Raw genomic sequence first — 19,264 nt, 5'->3', positions numbered from 1 at the left:
AGTGTTGCATGCTTTGCCGGTTAGCTGTGTTAAATACTGTTTTGGTAGTATAATCCATGTCATGCAAAGTTTTGAAACGTTCTTTGAATAATCTGAAAGACAATAAACAGATAAGTGCTACAAAAGGCTTAAATGTCCTTAGACACTGCAGAAGTTAAATAACTACCCTTATGGGAAGATGTTTGCGTGGGGACAGCAAGAACAGTGAATCACAGCATTCTGTCACCTTCCTTTTATTGTCTTAGTATCTCCATCCAGCCCCTTCAAGTACAGGGGAGGAATAGAAAGCATCTGCTTGCAAAGCCACATATTCCAAAGAAAATACTCCATTTCAGAAAACTAGTGGCAAGAGACTTCATACAAGTGTAGGATAATAAGGCAGAGCTCAAATTTTTTTCCTGCACAGCACCATTTAATTAAGAAAATCCATGGGATCACTAAGGAATTTCTACCGTATCGAGTATTGCAAAGATTTCTGGAAAGGTACAGCAAAAGTAGGCAGAAGATGCAGATTTACAAACAACTCACAGAGGACAGAGGAGAGTTTATTACAGTGTCTTACAAGAGCTCTTCTTCCTCGCCCTTACTCCTAAGAATTACTGTAGGTACCTTGGGTTTGAAGGCAACATGAAGTGGAACAGCATTCTGCCCTACACTGCTCTCCACGAGGAGGTGAAACCTCTTCCCCATGCTCTAGTTCTCAATAGGTGCTTCCACATACAGTTTTTCCAGCAGTCTGTCGTACAGCCCGAGAGGCCAGGGAACCGCTAGCCACTCCTCAAACAATCCACTCTTTCAGCCTCGTCCTTGGGGAAGAGATTTGTGATCTCGCTTCTGGCTTTGCAAGTTAACTTACGAGAGATACAGAGAGAAAATAAATGGATTTGCAAGACGTAAGTGATTAGTGCCAGCTTTCAAACTGAAACATACGGTACCACCATGTCACGTGCCCTGTCTGATGTCCTGCCTCATTTTAATAGAGCTGTTTGTCCTAAGTCAGATCAAGTGTCCTTGTGAAAGTTGCAAGGTGCCTCTTTATACTGATGCACCTTCAAAGCAGATCCAGTGCTCGAGTCCTTCAGATGTTAACAGGATTGCTCATGTTACACAAATACTAAACAGTTCTTAAAAAAAAAATACATACTTGCTGTAACAATTGAAAACAATTAGTTTACTACCCATAGCTACTTAAACACAGAAATTCAAACAGCCTTCGTTCCTGATCTAGATCAGGATCACTGCTTTCTACAGTTAACATGCTGGTTATCCAACAGTTTCTACAGCAGCTCCCACTTCATACGGACACACAAACTCCTATGGCAACAGGCACAGATGAAAAATTAAAAAAAAATAAAATAATCAAGATGAACAGAAACACATCTCACTTCAAGCAGCTTTATAATGCAGGAGTCTGATTAAAGTGGAGATAGTAAAACAGGCAGCAAGACTGAGATGTGACAGTCATTTTACCTCTGCTCACATGACTGCATCGAAGGCACACCGATGACCTTTGAGCCAGTTCAGAAGCTGTCCTTTATCTGTGAAAGTTCAAGTCAATTGTGCTTTGAATAAATACTTCTCTGTAGTTACACTTGAACTGCTGCATTATATACTAGAAATACAGAAAGTGTCCATGCACAGCCCTGAAGCACTTTGAGTATAGCCCTTGCCAGGTTAACTCATGGATCACAGAAGTCGTAGGCATCACCAGCACACACAGATGGCAGGCACACTCCCACAGAGACACAGCACCCAGAGAGCTGACTGGCCAAACAAGGAATCGCAGTGGAAGAAGGAAGGAAAGCAAACCTCGCTTGCGGGAGTTCAGCACTCGAGGTTACTGCTGCAGAACCCCAACCAAGCCTCTGCAATAACTGGTAGGAATCTCTGCTAGGACAAGCTCACTACCTGAGCTCACAGCTGGATGCCAACAGGACCCTTCAAGAAATATTTCAGACAGCAGCTAAGCTAGTTATTAGTCGTTTGCCTTGTTATTCATCAATGGTTGTCACTTTGTTCATTCTTTAAAATCCCTCCCTTAAGCTTTAACAGGAAAAAAATTAAAAATCCAGTGCTTAAGACAGAGACTAGCAACTGAATTTTGTAAGGCTTCGGGCTGCCTCTCCCTGGAGCGCAGCACTGCTTATAACCAATGGGCTTTCTAGTGCCATCGGCAGCACGCTCAGTACAACAACAGAAGCTGTACGGATCACAGCGACCCTGAGGTAATAAAGTACAAAGGAAGAGATGGAATAAACGTGAGATATGTATGATGACCTTGCCACCTAGAAGAGATTCTGAGAAAGACACTCTTGCTAATTACACAACAGGAGCAGCAGTGGAAAAAAAAAAAAATAGTAATCATATATTTCAGTTTTTCCTTTGTTTTACACACACACTCCCCTTTAATGGTACCCGTGCAGGCTTCCCTGCAGAACTGTCTCTAGTGTTAAAAATCAGATCCTTAGTCTGTCTTTCTATCCGTACAAAGTGCAGTTGGAATGGATCTTGATCTCCCAACCTGGTTGCAGAAAGGACAAAGTCTTGCTCTCCTTTCTGCCTAGGTCACCCCCATCCTAGTTCCCCTCCCTCCTAAAAGGTTTTTAAAAATTAAAAGCCCTAATTAAGCATGATTGACTTTTTTGAGATTAGTTTTGTCATCTTCTTCCAAAAAGAAAAACCCAAACAAAAAAGCAAAAACAAAACATACAATCAATGCCACACCCACCCCAAAAACAATAGTTCCATTTAAAAAAATAAATAAATAGTGTGTATATTTCATGCTGAAAAAAAAAAAAGTCACAGAAAGTATTCATTTTTGGTTTTCCCTCCCCTGAACATGACACCAGGCATTTCCTCCCCCCTCCCCTGACGTAGACACGATGGTACATTCCAACTGGCAATGTGCATCGGTGTTGAAAATGAGTTTCTACTCCTGCACGGTCCCACATGCATCAGGGAGCATCCAGCTAGCTGCTAAAGCAGAGCAAAGGCTTTCAGGTTTTGGGTATGGTCCCTGCCTGTTCCTTTGGTCCGTCTGTTAAAAGGCTCCTTGCTGCTCCCAGGTCTGCTCTTGTCTGTCTCCGTTAAAGCGTGCACTCTGGTCCCCACGCTTCTCAAATCACTGGAGCTTCGTCCCCAGCTTGCGCTGTCTGTTTCTGCAACGGCAACGGAAGGCACAGTGAGAGGGGCGGCCCAGCGGGCAGAAGGCAGGTCTGAAGCAAGGCTCTGCTCAGCTCCGCACACCACCACAGCCCTCCCATCTCGTTACAGCCCTGGAACACCCACCCTGTCCCAGGTGTGCACAAGCTCAGGTGCGGATGCCAGTATAAACAACTGCTTGCAACAGACCTGGGCTAGGGAGCTCAAACACTGTTTAAACGGAACACTCTACATTTTAATCTCTCACTCCCCAACAGATTCACCTTCCAGATGCAGTAGTTAACCCACAACTCGGAATTTCTTTACTCTGCTCTATTCTACCCACAGCAGCTATCTACATATTAGAAAATTAATTAATAACTGCACCTGACGAGTCAAAGCAGCTACAGCTCCTCCACCCCCCAATAAAACTTACCTTGCCTCTGCTCTCGTGACTGTGTATTCAAACCACAGGATGTTAGGAATGAGGCTGGTATCTCGGATTAAAAAGAACTCTGAAATTGGCCTGAAAAAGGACAAGGTGGTGGAAAGGGAGAAATAATTAGATTTTTTTTCCTCCACCACAATTTTGATTAAAAAAAAAAAAAAAGGCACAAAACCTGCTCCAGACTTAGTAATACCATCCTATTACTCTTCAGGCTGGGAAATGGGCTCCTTGTTAGATTTATTCAAGAAAATCCTTTTTTTTTTTTTTTTTTTTCTTTCCTTATACAGTGTTTCCAGACTATATTACATTTAAATGGCTCTGCAATTTCACAAGGTCATTAGACATTCATTAAGAAAGGTCTGTTTTGCTGGAAAAGCTTCTCCAGCACCCTGCCACACCTTTGGCGGGGCTTTACAGACCTTAACAATTGCTTAACCTTCCTCTCTCCCCCACCAGTATCAGGCAAGTATATATGATCCTTTGTGCATTCGTGCACAAGAAAACACGGAGGAACAAGTAGGTTACACAACAGTCGGTACGCAAGAGGGGAGCAGAACCCAGGAATTTTCAGTTGTAACATCTGTAACTGGGGCGGTTCCTAAAAGTTTGAGCAGCTCATTTACAGTCAGGGCTTGTACAGCTACAACTAACATTATAGAGACCGAAGCATCTATGTTTGTTTTGCTTCAGCTGCAGGTACAGTTTTTACACCAACTGATTAGGAAAATTTTCTGTTGCCCGGTAATTCTGCTACACCTGTGTTAGCAGCTCATTGCAAGGGACTCACTAAATGAGCAGAACAGCAACGCACAGAGTGCAGACTTGCAAGGAATAAAACCTCCAAGCAGACTTACCACGCAGCTATCCTTGGGAAGAGAGGAGTTAATATCTCTTGTGTGAAGGCAAACCAGGCTATGGCCATAATGCTTCCTGCCACACCTCCATATAAGACTTGACTCCAGGTGTGGTAAAGCAAATAAACCCTGTAGTGGAAGAGAACAGTCACCAGACAGGCTTCCAAACAAGAGGCGGCACGACTCGACGGCTGCGTTCGCTAGACCCTCAGACGCTCCGAGCAGGTTATCCTCCCGATGCTCGAAGTGGGTGTCTTACTTCTTTCATTAAACAGCTGGCAAAAAAGTGGTGGTGGGAATGGGAAAAACTGTCTTTCCTGCTACAGCAGTTTCAGCTTAGAGTGCTTCTAGTTTGAGGTTAACTCGATGCCCCCCCACATTCTTTTTCTTATAGCTCTGGATTAGCTGAGGAACTACTGTTGGTTCCCACAAGAGACTTTTCTAAAGCCAGTGACGGGACAAGTCCTCTCCAAAACACCAAAGCCAGGGCTTAAAGGCTTTTAAGAACACAGACAGCATTTTTGTTACCATTTTGCTGCTCTCAAATGCGACAGCGCAAAGGCTGCACTACCACAGCGTACTGACTGTCCCTGCAGCCATTCAGAGATCTGTATAAACGGCCGGTGAAGTTATCCGTGCACACGAGCTACACTAGTGACACGAGTCACGTCCAAAATTCTTTTCATGCATATATCATAAAGCCATTAAGATAATCTTATCTGACCCTCCACCTAGCACAGGCCACTGCATTTCCTCAAGTTACTTTTTATTTGAATTAGACCATACATCTCTCATTAAATTGTCCCGTCTGAATTTTAAAAATAACCAGTAATAAGGAATCAGCTCTAGTGTACGGTCAACTTTGCCAACAGGTAATTACTTTCCTGTGGAAAACATGGCCTTATTTCTAGCCTGAATTTGTCTGATTATCAATCACCGGAGCTCATTTTATCTACGTGTATATATACGTTTTAGAATCTACTAAAGGGGAAAAATAATTATTAAAGTTTTATTATTTTTATTCATCTTAGTACAACTAAATCTTGCAAGTCAAACAGCTATAAATGTTTTTATAACTAATGCTCAAGCAAAACAATCAGACTGATCAACTGTAGCAATCCACATGCTGCAGACGCTGGTGTGCCAAGGCATGGCGCGATGCTTTCAGGATTAGTGCTGGCAAGAGGGCAAGGCAGCGAGGCTGGAGCATAGCAATGGAGCCGATGGGGACCTGGTACAAGGCTCAGCTGATCCTGGCTTTTACAAATGCTTCTGTGAAGCACGACACGTGTAGCACCTGTAGCTTATTTGAAGGATCTCATGGCAACACAGCAACTTCTGCAAAGCTCTGACTTGTACAGTGCAGTCGTGGAGAATTAGACCAGATATGCAGGATAAGGAACGACAGGTCTGCTGGCTGATAAAGGCCACGGGACTGTATGAGAGCATAAGACAAACAATTGCTCCATACCTACTATATGAGACTAGCAAAGCCACTGTGACGAGGCAGATGGACAGCACATGTCGCCATAGTAAATCCAGAAACCTCGCATTGTTTGTTTGGTGCATTCTGAAAGAGATGGAGAGCCATTAGCACAGTGGCAGGGAGCCGAGCAGTCCTTATCTCTGTCCTCACTACCTCTGAAACCCTAGGAAAGCTCTACTCCAGTGGGGTCATGGGCAGCACGATACCATCCCAGCAGCAATCTGTCCCACTGGCAGCAGTTAAAGAGAAGCCAGAAAGCCACACTTCTCTCTCTCTCTCTCCAACTGTTAACAGGAATTGCTGTGATGGAAGGCAGAATGCTCGCAATTACTGCGACTGATGTGAAAAGGACATGCTGAGCATATGCAGTAGGGAGCCAAGGCATCAGAGTCCCTCCATCATCCACAGAGCTAGAAGGAACTGAGAGTTTTGTCCTCCTCCATAAGTGGAGCCACAAGACACAGCCATGCCCCAGCAAGAATTTCAGAAAAGCACAGCACAGCATGTAAAACCAGTACTCGGTAAGGGAGACGAACTAAAAGGTCATGCAAGTGGGCAACAGGTATTACCCTAAAAGATGGCAGACAACCCCACTGGCAAAACCGAGTAGACACATGAGAAAGCAGCTCTTTTTCCTCCTCCCTGTTCCCCCCCTCTCCCCTCACACTTGTGGATCATCACAGCTTAGAAAATGCGAACCAGGAGACCTGTACGCAGACAGGCACAGGAGGCCCACCCGTACCCGCTGGTTTTCAGCGATGGTAACTACCACCCTACATTCAGGTTGGGACAGACATGCTTCATCCACCCTGGCCACAGTAAATAGTGCAGTTCCTCAGATCTAGGGCCATTATGCCACTGAAGTGGCACACAGCAAGGGAGCCATCTATTTCAGGTGTTTCAACATAGTAACAGCCCAAACCTGACATTGAATTTTTACCTTAAATAAAGGAACAGAAAGGAATAGACAGAGAAAAACCACATGAATTGGGAGTGGCTGGACGGCATCCCATATTTTGTGGTCACTGTTGAATGGGCTTCTGGGAAGAGAAGAAGAAAGAGTACGGTCAAGGTCTACTCTGTAGACAGCAGCTGGAACACTCCAGATGTGAAGCCAGACCACTCTGCTGGAATACGTGCACATGAGTTCACAGCACACGTCTCGGCTCAGATGGCTCTGCCAGCCTTCTCACACCCAGACATCCAAAGCCAACATGAGGCAAAGGGGGAAATGCCCTCTAACCCCCCACAGTTAGCATTCCACTCAAAACTCAAGTGACACCGTGACACCAACAGGCCATACCATACCTTCACAGGGCCGAGGCTCCCGGATTACATTTTTTATTAACCAGTTCACTCCCTCGTTGAATGCCAGCCCTCCCAAGAAAGAGATCTGTGAAGGCAAGACAACCATGTCATCCTATTTAAAAGATCCATCTACTTACCAGGCTCTCTGTTGACAAACCCCCAAAACCGTACGTTTCAAATTTTCTTTTTTTGACTACTAGAGTTAAAACCAATGGCTTTAAAATTCCCTGCCTGAGGAAGAAAAACATTTCTTTTTCAGCCTGCTTTGCATATTTGACAACATACTGTGTATGTGCAGCTTTTCAGCAGATGATACACCGAAGAGACAAAAGTGACACTGCACAGCAATTGTTAGTATACTTCCACCAGTAAGTGCAGAAAGTGATAGATTTGTTTTTCATCGGGCGGCTTTTAAGGCATCGTCTTTCCCCGACGACCAACAGGGCGAGGGCACGCACTGTTATCTGGGTAAACAGCTTAAAAAAAAGGTGACTTTTTTAGGCTTTCTGGCTTTTCCCTCTATGAATATTTTCATCTTGTAGTTGCTGTCTTCAGTCTAAAATGAAGTCACACTCCGAACTGAGCCAGACTGGTAGCATATATTCTTTAATTCCATAGTCCGTACACCTCCCCTAAATTAGTCCTGTTGCTGTGATCAAGTTCCCAGCTGATGATGATACTCCGCCCATTCCAGATGATAAAGCAATGTTTCATTCTATGTCCCAAGCTACGGGTCAGGCTGCTGCAAGTCAGCCAGCATCTCTCTCCAGCTCAACAGGGACTTCCCACACAAAGAACTGGGAATCAGCCTCAACACTGGTCTCATTACCAATGCCTTACAAGCTCCTGCATCCCAAACCTATGCATTTGTGCAGTAGTTGCTCCAGCTTATTCTCCCTTTTGGGCCAACAAGAAACCTTTCAGTTGCCAAAACTTAACAGCTGCCTCTCCTAGCTAGCATCAGCGGAACCTACAAGTCCCATTCCCGGGTCCCCTGCGCCACTGGTTACCATGACACCACAGCCCTATATTAGGAATCTGCTGCCAAACTCCTTCACTGGCCGCTGCTTTATCTATTTACCGAGGGCGAATGCTACAGGAGGTTTACACCTCCTAAAGGGAATTTATCCATGACGCTGACTCCTGTCAGAGCAGACAGGAAGCATTATGTATTACAAAGAAGTCCCTTGCCAGTCACTGGTATCAGATTCAGAGCTGGGAAGCAGCCCTTAGAGACCGATCCACTCCCCTGGGAATCTGAAGGTTTTATTTTGAATCCCCTTTTCTGCCTCAGTAGTTCAGAGAAAGCACATCCCCCTGCGCTACAGACACCACCTCCTGCATACGCTGCCCTTCTTGCAGGAAACTACTAGTGCTGTGATCCTACTGGATCTTGGGAGAGTTCCCATTCTTTAGTTCCTCAGACATCTCTCTTGATGTTTTTGGACACCTAATGCCCAAAACATGCCCCAGAGTAACAGAAAAGTCAAAGGCTAAGCAATCTTTTAACCTGAAACAGGTGATAAGTGTCTCCTGCTGTTCTTTGCCAGGAAGATCACCTTACCTAAGCTTGCTCCTTAAGGAGAGAAAAAGAAGTGTGAATACAGGAGCACCAGGGGACAAAGGAAAAGGCTGTTGTTGTAAGGAGAAGCTGGGAAGGAAGAGGAAGACTCACCGTGTGAAGCTCTCTCTTGAATATGATGAGTGTTACAAAGCCAACAATAATGAATATTGGACCAAGACTCAAATAAGCTAAAAGCTGACCAGAGAAATCACCTAGGGAAACAAACAAGAGAAACAAATCAGTTTGAACTTCACAAGTACTTGCCTGCCACCAGAGCGCGGGTCAGCTGGTACCCTGCATCCCCGAGAGCAGGGGCGAGCTGGGCACTGCAGCAAGTCCCCATTTCCACAGACCGGCCGAGGCACAGAGGACAGCAGTGCTGGCGCGTAGGTTCAAAATCAGGGATGAGAGGAGCTTGGCATCACTCGGCAGAGATTACTGCCAGCCAATTTACAACGATGACCATGTGTGTGAGTCCAGAGTCACTTTAATCCAACACAAGCACAGGCTGTGACAGGAGAGGCAGCACCTTTCCCTCCCCCTCCCCCTCTCGCCGCTCTGCCCACAGATCCCTTCCCGCTCCCTTACTAAAACGGGTTTTCAGCTGGATCAGCTCCCTAATCCGTCACCACGAACACTAGCATTAGCAAAATGGGGAGGAAATAATTACCTAAACATAGCGGCAGATAAGGGGGGGTGGGGGAGACTCTGCTTTTTAACCAGTAGCCCACTTGTATCACGCAGAAGTGACCTTGGCCCCCCACCCCAAATAGCTAACAGTCTCATCCCTCAGGGAGAGTCCGGGAGCAGCCGTGGGACCTCACAAGATGTCCTGAAGTACCTCAAAACCTTCGTCCCGAGCTACCCCCGGCACAGAAGCCGGCTAACAACAGCCGAGAGCAGCTATGCACTTTGATCTGCGTTTCTCCCGCCTCTGTTCCCTGAAAAAGGACACATACAGCAGTACCGGGAGAAAAGATGTTGGCACAAATCCCAAGGAAACCAAAAAATATCAGAGTAACATTGCCCCAGGATCAGCAACTCACACCAGAAGAGCAAGAGCTACCTACCAGAGAACCTCTAAAGGCAGCAGACACCACAGCAGCGCAGCACAAAGGCAGCGAGCAGGTTAAGGGTCGGGGTCCCTCCTATACTGGTTCTCAGAGATCAGGCCCTCTCCATCCCACCACTGAGCACAAAAGGATCAGCCCCCACATGGATTTATCCTTCCTCCCTCCCCTCGAAAGGAGACGGGACGCCTCTGCAAGGCTGAGCATTGGACTCCCTCCCAGATCAATTCCACTGCAAGACACGGAGTCTCCCCAGCCCACGCACCCACATTTTCAAACAGCACTTGGAAAACTGGACTTTAACAGCCTCCCAACACTGGAGCCGATTAAACAAAAAAAGTTACCACACCGCTACAAAGTTCACGCTGCTGATGTTATTGCTAGGTAGCTGCGCTCACATCAGGTACAGTGCACAGATCCCTCTGGAATTCCAGGCTCTGGGTTAGATTTGGGAACCAGCAATGTCATCAGCAAGAATTATTTGCAGGAGTTTTAGTTTGCAACACCAGCAACACCAGAAGGAGCGGCAGGACAAGATCCCGGAGAATACAGGGTTTTCACTGAAGTGAGGTTCTGTTTTGGTTTTAAGATGAAAAGCGTTAGAAGACACTGAATTGGAAACTTTTCTTGCACCACATGGCAGGTTTGTGTTGCATCAGGTAGTTCAAAGCGCTCCCAGAGCGGAACAGCGATGCATTACGGCGATGCAAAGCTGATGTAAATGTCAGTACCTGGCAACAGAGAATCAAGCCCCTTATAGTTTCACCTAAATCACAAGCTCTCAACAAAGTGAATCCTGTCTGAAGTGATGAGGGAATTCATGAGACAAGCCACCAGACAAGCAAAACCACCCCGAAAGACCGAGGAGTGTTTTTCAGTAGTCTCAGTTCCAGTGCTACCGACTGAAGACAGCTCACCCTGAGCGAGGTGCCATGTTTCAGATCATTCCCTCCGTTGATCCACGGTATGTAAAGGCTTAGCGCTTCAAGACCAAAAGCCATAATTTTTTCAAGTAGAAACCAAAGCAGATTATTTATCTTCTGAGGGGGGTTCTATTTCTTGTGCAAATGGTGGAAGAATACTTAAGGAAGTAGTCTTAATTTAAATAGCATCAGCAGTACCAAACTCAAGATCCTCCGTTACGTGGCAACATACAGGGCAAATCACGGCACCCAGCGCACCCCGAGGGGGGGCATCAGAAACCATCGCTCCCGACGCTGCCCGCAGGCTGAGCACCAAGTCCTTCACGCAGGCAACCCTAAGGACAGCTCTGCGGGCCGGGCAGCTGCCCACCCGGGACAGCGCAGAGCAGCACCAGTACTCCTTCCCACCGCCGCGGCTAACAGCGACCAGACGGAATCACGTTCTGCAGCTGCTTTTTCCAAGGGAGGAGGCGAGCACGCAGCTGTGCACCAGGACGGCAGCGCCGGGAGATGCGCCAGCGACCCGACGCCAACGCTGCGGCCAGCGTGCCCGGCTGAGGCCCGGCTGCGCCCTGCGCCAGCTCCCGGCAGCTGGAAACCCCCAGCCAAGGCAGCAAAGCAGCTCCCAGGGGAAGGCCAGCACCGACCGCCCAGCACCGACCGCCCAGCACCGACCGCCGCGCAGCGCTGCTGGGGCCTCCGAGCGCAGCTACTCGTGTCGCTCCTGCCCACTCCAGCGTGCTCAGAGATGTATTCCCAGGGAAAGGGGACTGGCGGAAAAGCCAAAGGCTCGAAGGCCACTCGGATCTAGCAAGTAGGTGTCCACCACTCTCTTTTCATAAAAATTAATTTTCCCCCATTTTACTAAACTTGGGAATTTTGAAGCAATTCCTCCAACCAGTAAGAACAGAGGCAAAACCTCTGGAAAAAAAAAAAAAACGCAAAAGGAAAATCTATTTAATGTTGATCTAAATTCTACTGGTTTTTTTGTAAACGCCAGCCTTCCCTTGACACCATTTGGGGCTCAAGAGGCAAAAATAAAAAACCCAGCCACCTCATTTTTAGGCACCCCAGAGGTAAATAGGTGAAATGCAATACATCTCTCAGAAGCACGCTATTTTTTTTTTTTCCAGCCTTTATTCAGCAACTACTTCTGCTCCAGTTCAGCATTTTACCCAGCATTCTTTCAGTGGAAATATCCAAGCTTTACCACATCAGCTTAACCTGTATATAACGTAAAAATGTGAATCAACAGCACTGTAACCACATCCTACCGCAAGATCTAGCTTCACCACCACCGCCACTTCCTATTGAAGCATCTATTTGTAGCACTGCTGCCGGTCATATGTTCTTGACTAAATGTCTGCGTGCAAGTTGCACAGACAACACGCAGTGTATGTGTGTCATGTGTATTTATTTACACCAGCAAATATGCACGATGGATCATCATCTCCTCTACTTGCACATCTCTCTGTACCACAAGCTGTAGGGCAGTAACAGTATCTTCAGGAGGCTTTAAATTACGGCATAGAAGGCATGCATCAGGCATGAAACTTCTGCAGGAAGATTAAACATAAAACCCCACATTAAAAAAAGCCAGACAACTGAGTGGTATCTGCTTCTTTCAACAGACACTACTTAGCTACAGAACGAGCCCTGACTGGCAAGCTACCGCCCCACACAGAAGTCACAGCCAGGTTTATCAGAACAAACACCCCCACAGGAGCAGCACGTGGTGGTACCGAACAGCAACAGGAGCTGCCGAGGCAGAGTACACACGGCGCGACCACCTTTGCTTGATGACGCACCTTTTCTTTTCAGCTGGTGGGCTGGCTCTGCACACTTGCCCGTCCAACTCCACCCGGCTGCAGCAAACATCCTTTGCAACCCAGAAAACGGGAAGATTCTCCGCCATTCCGCAGGGCAAGGGTTTGTCGCGCCAGGTTTCTCTCTTTAAAGAATTTATCTCATGTGGGAAGAGGAGGCGCAGAAAGTCCCAGAGCTTTAAGAAGCCCAGCTGCGCAGAAGAAAGTTTTTTTCCTTTTCTCCAAATAATAAAAGAACCAAACAAGCCAGGAACTCAATGTTTCTCCAGTGAAACTCACCCTACAGACACGAAGTCCCTGAAGATGAGTTTTAAGTCTGTAACACAAAGTCATCCCATGCAAAGCAATGCATACGGGGAAAAAACAACCCTAATTATACACACAACATGACAGGATTTAGTTTAGCTGTTATCAAACAAAGCCCTCAGGCTTACTGTGAGCCAATACCTTCAGAGTAGTATCCAATACTCTGCAGCAGTCAAAAAGGCAAAAACATTTTTAAGAGCAAACCAGAAGCTACTGTTACAGCACCACAAAAATTTATTACGTGATTCCGGTGTCACCATCTAAAAAAGGGATAGAGGGCACATAAAAGGCAAATAGAAAGGGGACAAAAGTAACAAGTATGCAACAGCAGCCATTCAGAAAATACTGAGTAGCTCAGATCTTCAGCTGAAGAAGGAAAACAGAGGATACAACAGTTCTATAAAGTCATGAACAATATGAAGAAATGGACAGCAAACATTGGTTACCTCTTGCTGCACATGAGAAAGAGCATGTTTGGTGAAGTTACTGAGCAGGACTTAAAAGCAGAAAAAAACCAGCTACCACATTCAGTTACAAAGCTGAGCACCAAAGATACTGTAAGATCCAAAGCCAAAACGGGTTCAAAGAGCAATTAGACATATTCAGAGCATAGCTTTTGTATATCCACCAAAGGACTTAACAATCCCGATGCAATCACCAGCTGCTAACTGGTGACATACAGAAGAGGAAAGACATACAGAAGGAGGATTATTCCTGCTCACCTGCAGGCAACTATGCCAGATCACTCCTTGGTCTCACCAAAGTACGGCTGCTGATGTGAAAAGCTCAAGGACCACACATCTCTGGAAGTGGTATCAGGATGATGTTTTTAAAGCTTGTCCTCTTCAGCAGCATACTTTAACACACTGTCAAGTGACTCTGCCACTGTTGGTTTTTCCTCTCTATGTTTGATCTTGATGTTCACTGTGGGTAATATTTCAGTCAGGCTGCCATTACTCAGACCAGTTTGCAGCTGACTACCACCGTGTTCATCCGCTGCTTCTCATTTGATCTTCCTCAAAGCTGACATCGCAGAAAGCCCTGGAGAACTGAGCAGCTACACAAGCCGCATGGATGGGTGTTTGGCATTTTGCACTATATTGCTATCGATAAGGAAACATTAGATAAAGACAGGGAGGTTGAGCACACTTCTGGTGACGCCTCCCTCCCCTTCACAGTTACAAGCAGAAGCCAAATAAAGGGCTTCATCTGCCAGACAGAAGTCAGCAGTGACTGCTTTTCACCTGGGCACAGTGAAAGGGACCATCACTCCCGGCAGATGAACGCTGGGATGGCAGCAGCTCTGCACTGGAAGTATTTAAAGACACAAGATTTTAAAAGCTGGTTGCCACAGAGGCTCAGCACATCGCTTTCCAGGCCAGCAGCCTCTGGGATCAGCGAAGAGCAAAAGATGTTTGCCACACAACAGCATATGACATGCCAAGACAGCTTAATAATTTATGTTGGTAAAAGCAGGATCTGTTCCTCATTCCGATCCCTCCCTATCAGCACAAGGATACATTAACTCCATCGTGCTCCGTATACAGCCAACACCACTGCCTTATAAATACACATCACCTAGCAGCTTTACAGTCCTGGACTTAAGCTATACACAGACAGAACACCAACAGCTTTCCAAATAAAGTTAGAGCACTTTCCCCAAACACAGGTAAAAGTATCAGGCCTACCGTCTTACTGCAATTCATTTTTCTACACCAAAACATTGCCTACCTAGACTTTAGTAAAGCCTTTGACACCATTTATGGCAGCATTCTCCTGCTCATGGCTGGGCTGGGCGTGCTGTTCGCTGGGTAAAACCCTGGCTGGAAGGCTGAGCCCAACAAGCTGCAGGGAATGGAGTCACATCCCGCCAGTGGCCGGTCACACGTGGTGTCCCCAGCACCGGGGGCAGCCCCGCAGCCCCGTTTAGCACCTGTATCAGTGACCCAGCGGAGCGGGTTGAGCACACCCTCAGGCAGTTCCGCAGCTGACACCAAACTGGGAGGGAGTGTTGATCTGCTGGAGGGCAGGGGGGTCCGGGCAGGCTGGGCTGAGGCCAGTTGCGTGAGGCTCGACAAGGCTCCGTGCGGGCAGCGCTGGTCCTGCCCGCGGGTCACACCAGCCCCAGGCAGCGCTGCGGGCTTGGGGAAGGGTGCCTGGCAAGGTGCCTGGCAGGAAAGGGCCTGGGGGGGCTGGTCAGCAGCCTAAAGGTGAGCCAGCAGCGTGCCCAGGTGGCCAAGGCAGCCAACAGTATCCTGGCTTGTACCAGGAACTGCGGCCGGCAGGACCAGGGCAGAGATCATCCCCCTGTGCTCGGCGCTGGTGAGGCTGCACCTCGAATCCCATGTCCAGTTTTGGGCCCCTCACTCCAAAAGGGACACAGAGACACGGAGGTGCCGGAGCACGCAACAGAGCTGGGCAAGGGTCTGGAGCACCAGCCTGATGGGGAGCGGCTGGGGGCGTTCAGCCAGGACAGAAGGAGGCTCATGGGGAACCTGATCACTCTCTGCAACTGCCCAACAGGAGGCTGTAGCCAGGTGGGGATCCATCTCATCTCCCAAGTAAGAGGTGATAGGACAAGGGGAAACAGCCTCAAGTTGTGCCAGGAGAGGTTTAGATCGGATATTGGAAAAAATTTCTTCACCGAAAGGGTTGTCAAGCACTGGAACAGGCTGCCCTGGGAGGTGACGGCGCTGCCATCCCTGGAAGTGTTTAAAGGACATGTAGATGTGGCACGTGGGGACACGGTTTAGTGGTGGGCTTGGCAGTGCTGGGTTAACGGTTGGGCTCAATGACCCTAAAAGTCTTTTCCAACCTAAACAATTCTGTGAAAACAAGTTAAGAAACTTCTGCACCTCCAGCTGTTTCAACATTTTAGTCTTTTGTCTCCACTGTATAGGCTTCCATAATGACACTCTCTATTGAAGACAAATGCACTATTCATGCCCTCAATACATAACGTTAATCTTGGTGGTGATTTACCCCATCCACATAATCATCTTTGCCATTTGCCTCTATAAAACACTCAACATCGAGAGAATGATCACGTTAGGTCACATTCTTTAAGGGCTGACAGACAGCCCTTGTGCAACCACCTTCGTTTCCCAAATCAACGCACAAACAGCACACAGGATGCTCTGTGTATTCTGCCAGGTTCAGACAAGAAGATAAGACACAAGGGTGAATTTATCAGTACTACTGGGAAGATTATTCTCCTGTCTCCCCCAGGCTCTCACATTAACGCATTTGAGAAGCGGGACAGCAGAAGAATGCGCAGGGCGAGGGAAAGTGCAAAACAAAAAAGGAAGTGCCCACCTCTCACACGGAGGACCACAGAAAGCCACAAAGCAGCGCCGCGGGCAGGGGCAAGACACGATGTACCTCCAGTGCCAGATCTTTCCAGTGCTGCCACATTTGCAGTCTCCCAGGCAGGTGGGTACAGCCAGCACAGAAAGCCCCTAAAGCACCTCAGAAGCTCCAGGTATCGCACGACTGAGCGGAGTGCTCAGCAGGAGCTGCGGGCCAGCTGCCGGGCAGGACACACGGCAGCGCTCCACGGCCAGGCAGGGGCTGGCCAGGAGAACCAGCCACCCCGAGAGCCGCCTCAACACCGCACCGGGATCGTGACCAGACGGCCGGTCCTAGCGCCGCGGCACCTCTCGCCTTGCTGCCCGTTACCCCCCATTGCAGCAGCAGCCACAAAACCCACCAGCGTCTGTACCTGACCCAAGCCACGGCGGCCGAGCACGGCCCCCGGGGGGCTCCCACCGCAGCTACCGGGGCAGCCGCTGCCCGCACACACCCGCTGCTCTCGCCCACCAGCAGACCGGGGACACAGCCCGCAGCGGCGCGGCCGCCAAGCCACCAGGCCACGGCACGTCCCGGCTCACGGCGCTGCCCCGGCCCGCAGCCGCCGCCCTGCCGGGAGCCGGCTGACAGGCCGGCCCGTGCCCGCGCTCCCGGCGCGGCCGCAGCAGCCGCCGGACAGCCCGGGCCGGGGCAGCCCCGGGGAGCCGCAGCGGGGCGGGGAGCGGCCAGGCGGCGCCGGCGCCTCGAGGCCCGGGGCAGCCGCACGTGGCCGGGCGGGGAGGGGGGCGCCGCGGCGGGACAGGCCCGCACCCCGCCGCGCGGGCGGACCCCGGCCCCGCCGCCGCCCGGAGCACGGCGCCCGGCCAGGGCGCATGCGCAGCGCCGATCCCCCCCCGCGGCTCACAATCCGGCAGCGGGTCCCACCGCCCCCAGCGCGCAGGCGCGCTCCCCGCCTCAGGGCGGCCGCTCAATGGCTCACTATCTCGCAGCTGCCACCCGGCCCGCAGGGGCGCCGCGGGGCGGCGGGAGGAGCCCTCCGCGGGGCGCGGCGGCCGGCGGGAGGCCGGGCGGGGGCGAAGCGGAGCTTTACCTGCGGGATACTCGACGTGAGTGAGAGAGACCGGCCGCCACGGCGCGGGGAGCGAGCACTCTCCGACTGCGGCCATCTTACCCGGATACCGGGCCGGGCCACCACGGCCAATGGGAGCGCACTTAAGGGGCGGGGCGACAAATGGGCGGGGCGCGGCGAGCGGCGGCCCAATGACGCCGTGCGGCAGGTGAGGCGCCGGCCAACCCACAGCTGCCCAATTAAAAACCCAACCCGGGGAGCGGCGAAGCCAATAGGCTACCGGCACCGGTGCCCAATGGTAGTAGGACGCAGGTAGCTTGAAAGCCAATCGGCAGAAAGGCGGGCGGCACTGCCCGGCGTCATTGGCAGCGAGGCGATGCAGATTGACCAATCGCCAGCTTCCGTGGCCGCCCGCTCTCGGCCAATCATCCGCGCCGCGGGGCGCCTGGCGTGGGGGGCTGAAGCGGTGGCCGCTGCGGGCCGCCGGGCAAGATGGCCGCCGCGCCCGGCTGGCACAGCGCTGCCGGCCCCGCTCCCGGCCGCTGCCCCGCTTGCAGCCGCCCCGCGGCCTCCTGCCGCCGCGGGGCGGGCCCCCCGCGAGTAAAGCCGGCCCGGGCCGCCCTGCCGCCGCTAGCCCTTGGCCGGGGAAGGACGCGCCTTCGGACGGGGACCCGCCAGCCCAGAGGCGGCGATACCGCAGCCGCGGCCCGGTCGGGGCATTGCCCTGGCCCGCGCCCCGCGGGAGCGATTCACTGGTGGGGTCTGAGCTCTCAGAACCGGAAAATGCTTCTTTTTTTAATTATTTATTTAAATAATACCAGGAAGGAGATAGATTTTTATACCGCGTCTCCGTTATGGCTCTGTAAAGGACCGGCAGCTGCTGCGTGAAGGCGCACACGTGGAAACAAAGCGTGGCACGAAGCCCCTGCGGAACATGGGGGGCATCTGTAAAGGTGCTGCCAGGGCCCCGCAGTGCCTGGCCCAGGCCGTGCTCCCGGGCACCTCCGGGCACCGCACCGGCCCTCGTGACCCCGGGTGTGACCCCGGGTGTGACCCCGGTGTGACCCCAGCGAGCCCCGCGCACCGGGGGAGCCAGAGGAGCGAGCTCCGCACAAGCAGCACCACACCTCGAAAGGGAGATACATGGGCGGCGTGACCCAAAAAAACCTTGTAGAATGCAAATACACCTTCAGGCCAAACCACTACGGTTAACTCTTTTAAAAAACAAAATGCACAGAAAAATAAATACACAAGAGCAGCGCAAGAAGCAATAAACATAAACAGGGGGTTGCCTTTAATCTTTATATGCCAGAAAAGCACAGGGACTAGGATTTCTGTCCCTTAAAATGTTAAGGTAAGATTGCAGAACAGGGAGAGAGCTCCTTTCCCTGCAGTTGTAATACACCTGTTTTCAGATAGCAGTTATGATTATGGCCCATTAATTTCAAGTGGCTCTTCAAAACTGACACTCTTCCTGGCATTGCAAGAAGAAAAATACCATTAAAGTCTCATTATTTGGAAAGAAAGAGCAAATATTTATTGCAGAAGTTCAATTCGCTGCAGAAGACTGCTATAAGGTAGCTTGAGTGATTTACTGCTTTCATTATTCAAGTTAAATAAATCTCCTCCTTTCCAAGCTATTGAATGCAGAGTTATGCTGGCAGACTGGGTTACATTTGATCTATGTACCATGACAAGTACTGAAAATTGTGGGCTTCATTGCTATATTCACCCACTCCTTCCTGCACATAAGAAAAAAGTGTCAATACACGGAGCAGCCTTTGCTCTGCTCCTTCAGCGTAAGAAAGCACAAAGCAGCTCTGGAGATGTAAGGAGTATACAGTCTGACACCATGGAAACTAAGATAAATTCCTTTTAACTCCTTCAACCAGCGTTCAGGGTGTGGCACGAGACAAAAATTTTCCTATTCCTGAACACTTTTTTTGCATATATCATAGTT

General features: G+C 49.8%; 1 protein-coding gene across 1 annotated transcript; it reads right to left on the bottom strand.

Annotated features, from left to right (window-relative positions):
- Window positions 1–2,345: 2,345 nt before the first annotated feature.
- On the bottom strand, window positions 2,346–17,649 carry DOLPP1 (dolichyldiphosphatase 1). The gene is made up of 8 exons (XM_080402678.1): window positions 17,326–17,649; window positions 8,913–9,013; window positions 7,238–7,322; window positions 6,870–6,969; window positions 5,915–6,013; window positions 4,444–4,572; window positions 3,578–3,667; window positions 2,346–3,158 (listed from the first exon to the last, which is right to left on the bottom strand). The coding sequence occupies exons 1-8, from the start codon at window positions 17,399–17,401 to the stop codon at window positions 3,122–3,124; spliced, it is 717 nt and encodes a 238-aa protein (XP_080258804.1). The 5' UTR covers window positions 17,402–17,649; the 3' UTR covers window positions 2,346–3,121.
- Window positions 17,650–19,264: the final 1,615 nt, after the last annotated feature.

Source organism: Falco punctatus (assembly GCF_963210335.1).
Source record: "Falco punctatus genome assembly, chromosome: 9".
NCBI classification, from domain to species: Eukaryota; Metazoa; Chordata; class Aves; order Falconiformes; family Falconidae; genus Falco; species Falco punctatus.
The sequence above is the reverse complement of the archived record's forward strand: the minus strand, read 5'-3'. Positions and strand labels throughout refer to the sequence as shown.

Coding starts and splice junctions, on each gene's coding strand:
- DOLPP1 (XM_080402678.1), bottom strand. CDS start 17,401: ATGGCCGCAGTCGGAGAGTGCTCGCTCCCCGCGCCGTGGCGGCCGGTC. Junction 6,970..7,237: donor GGAGCCTCGGCCCTGTGAAG/GTATGGTATGGC, acceptor TTCTCTTCCCAG/AAGCCCATTCAACAGTGACC. Junction 6,014..6,869: donor TTTCTGTTCCTTTATTTAAG/GTAAAAATTCAA, acceptor CATCTCTTTCAG/AATGCACCAAACAAACAATG.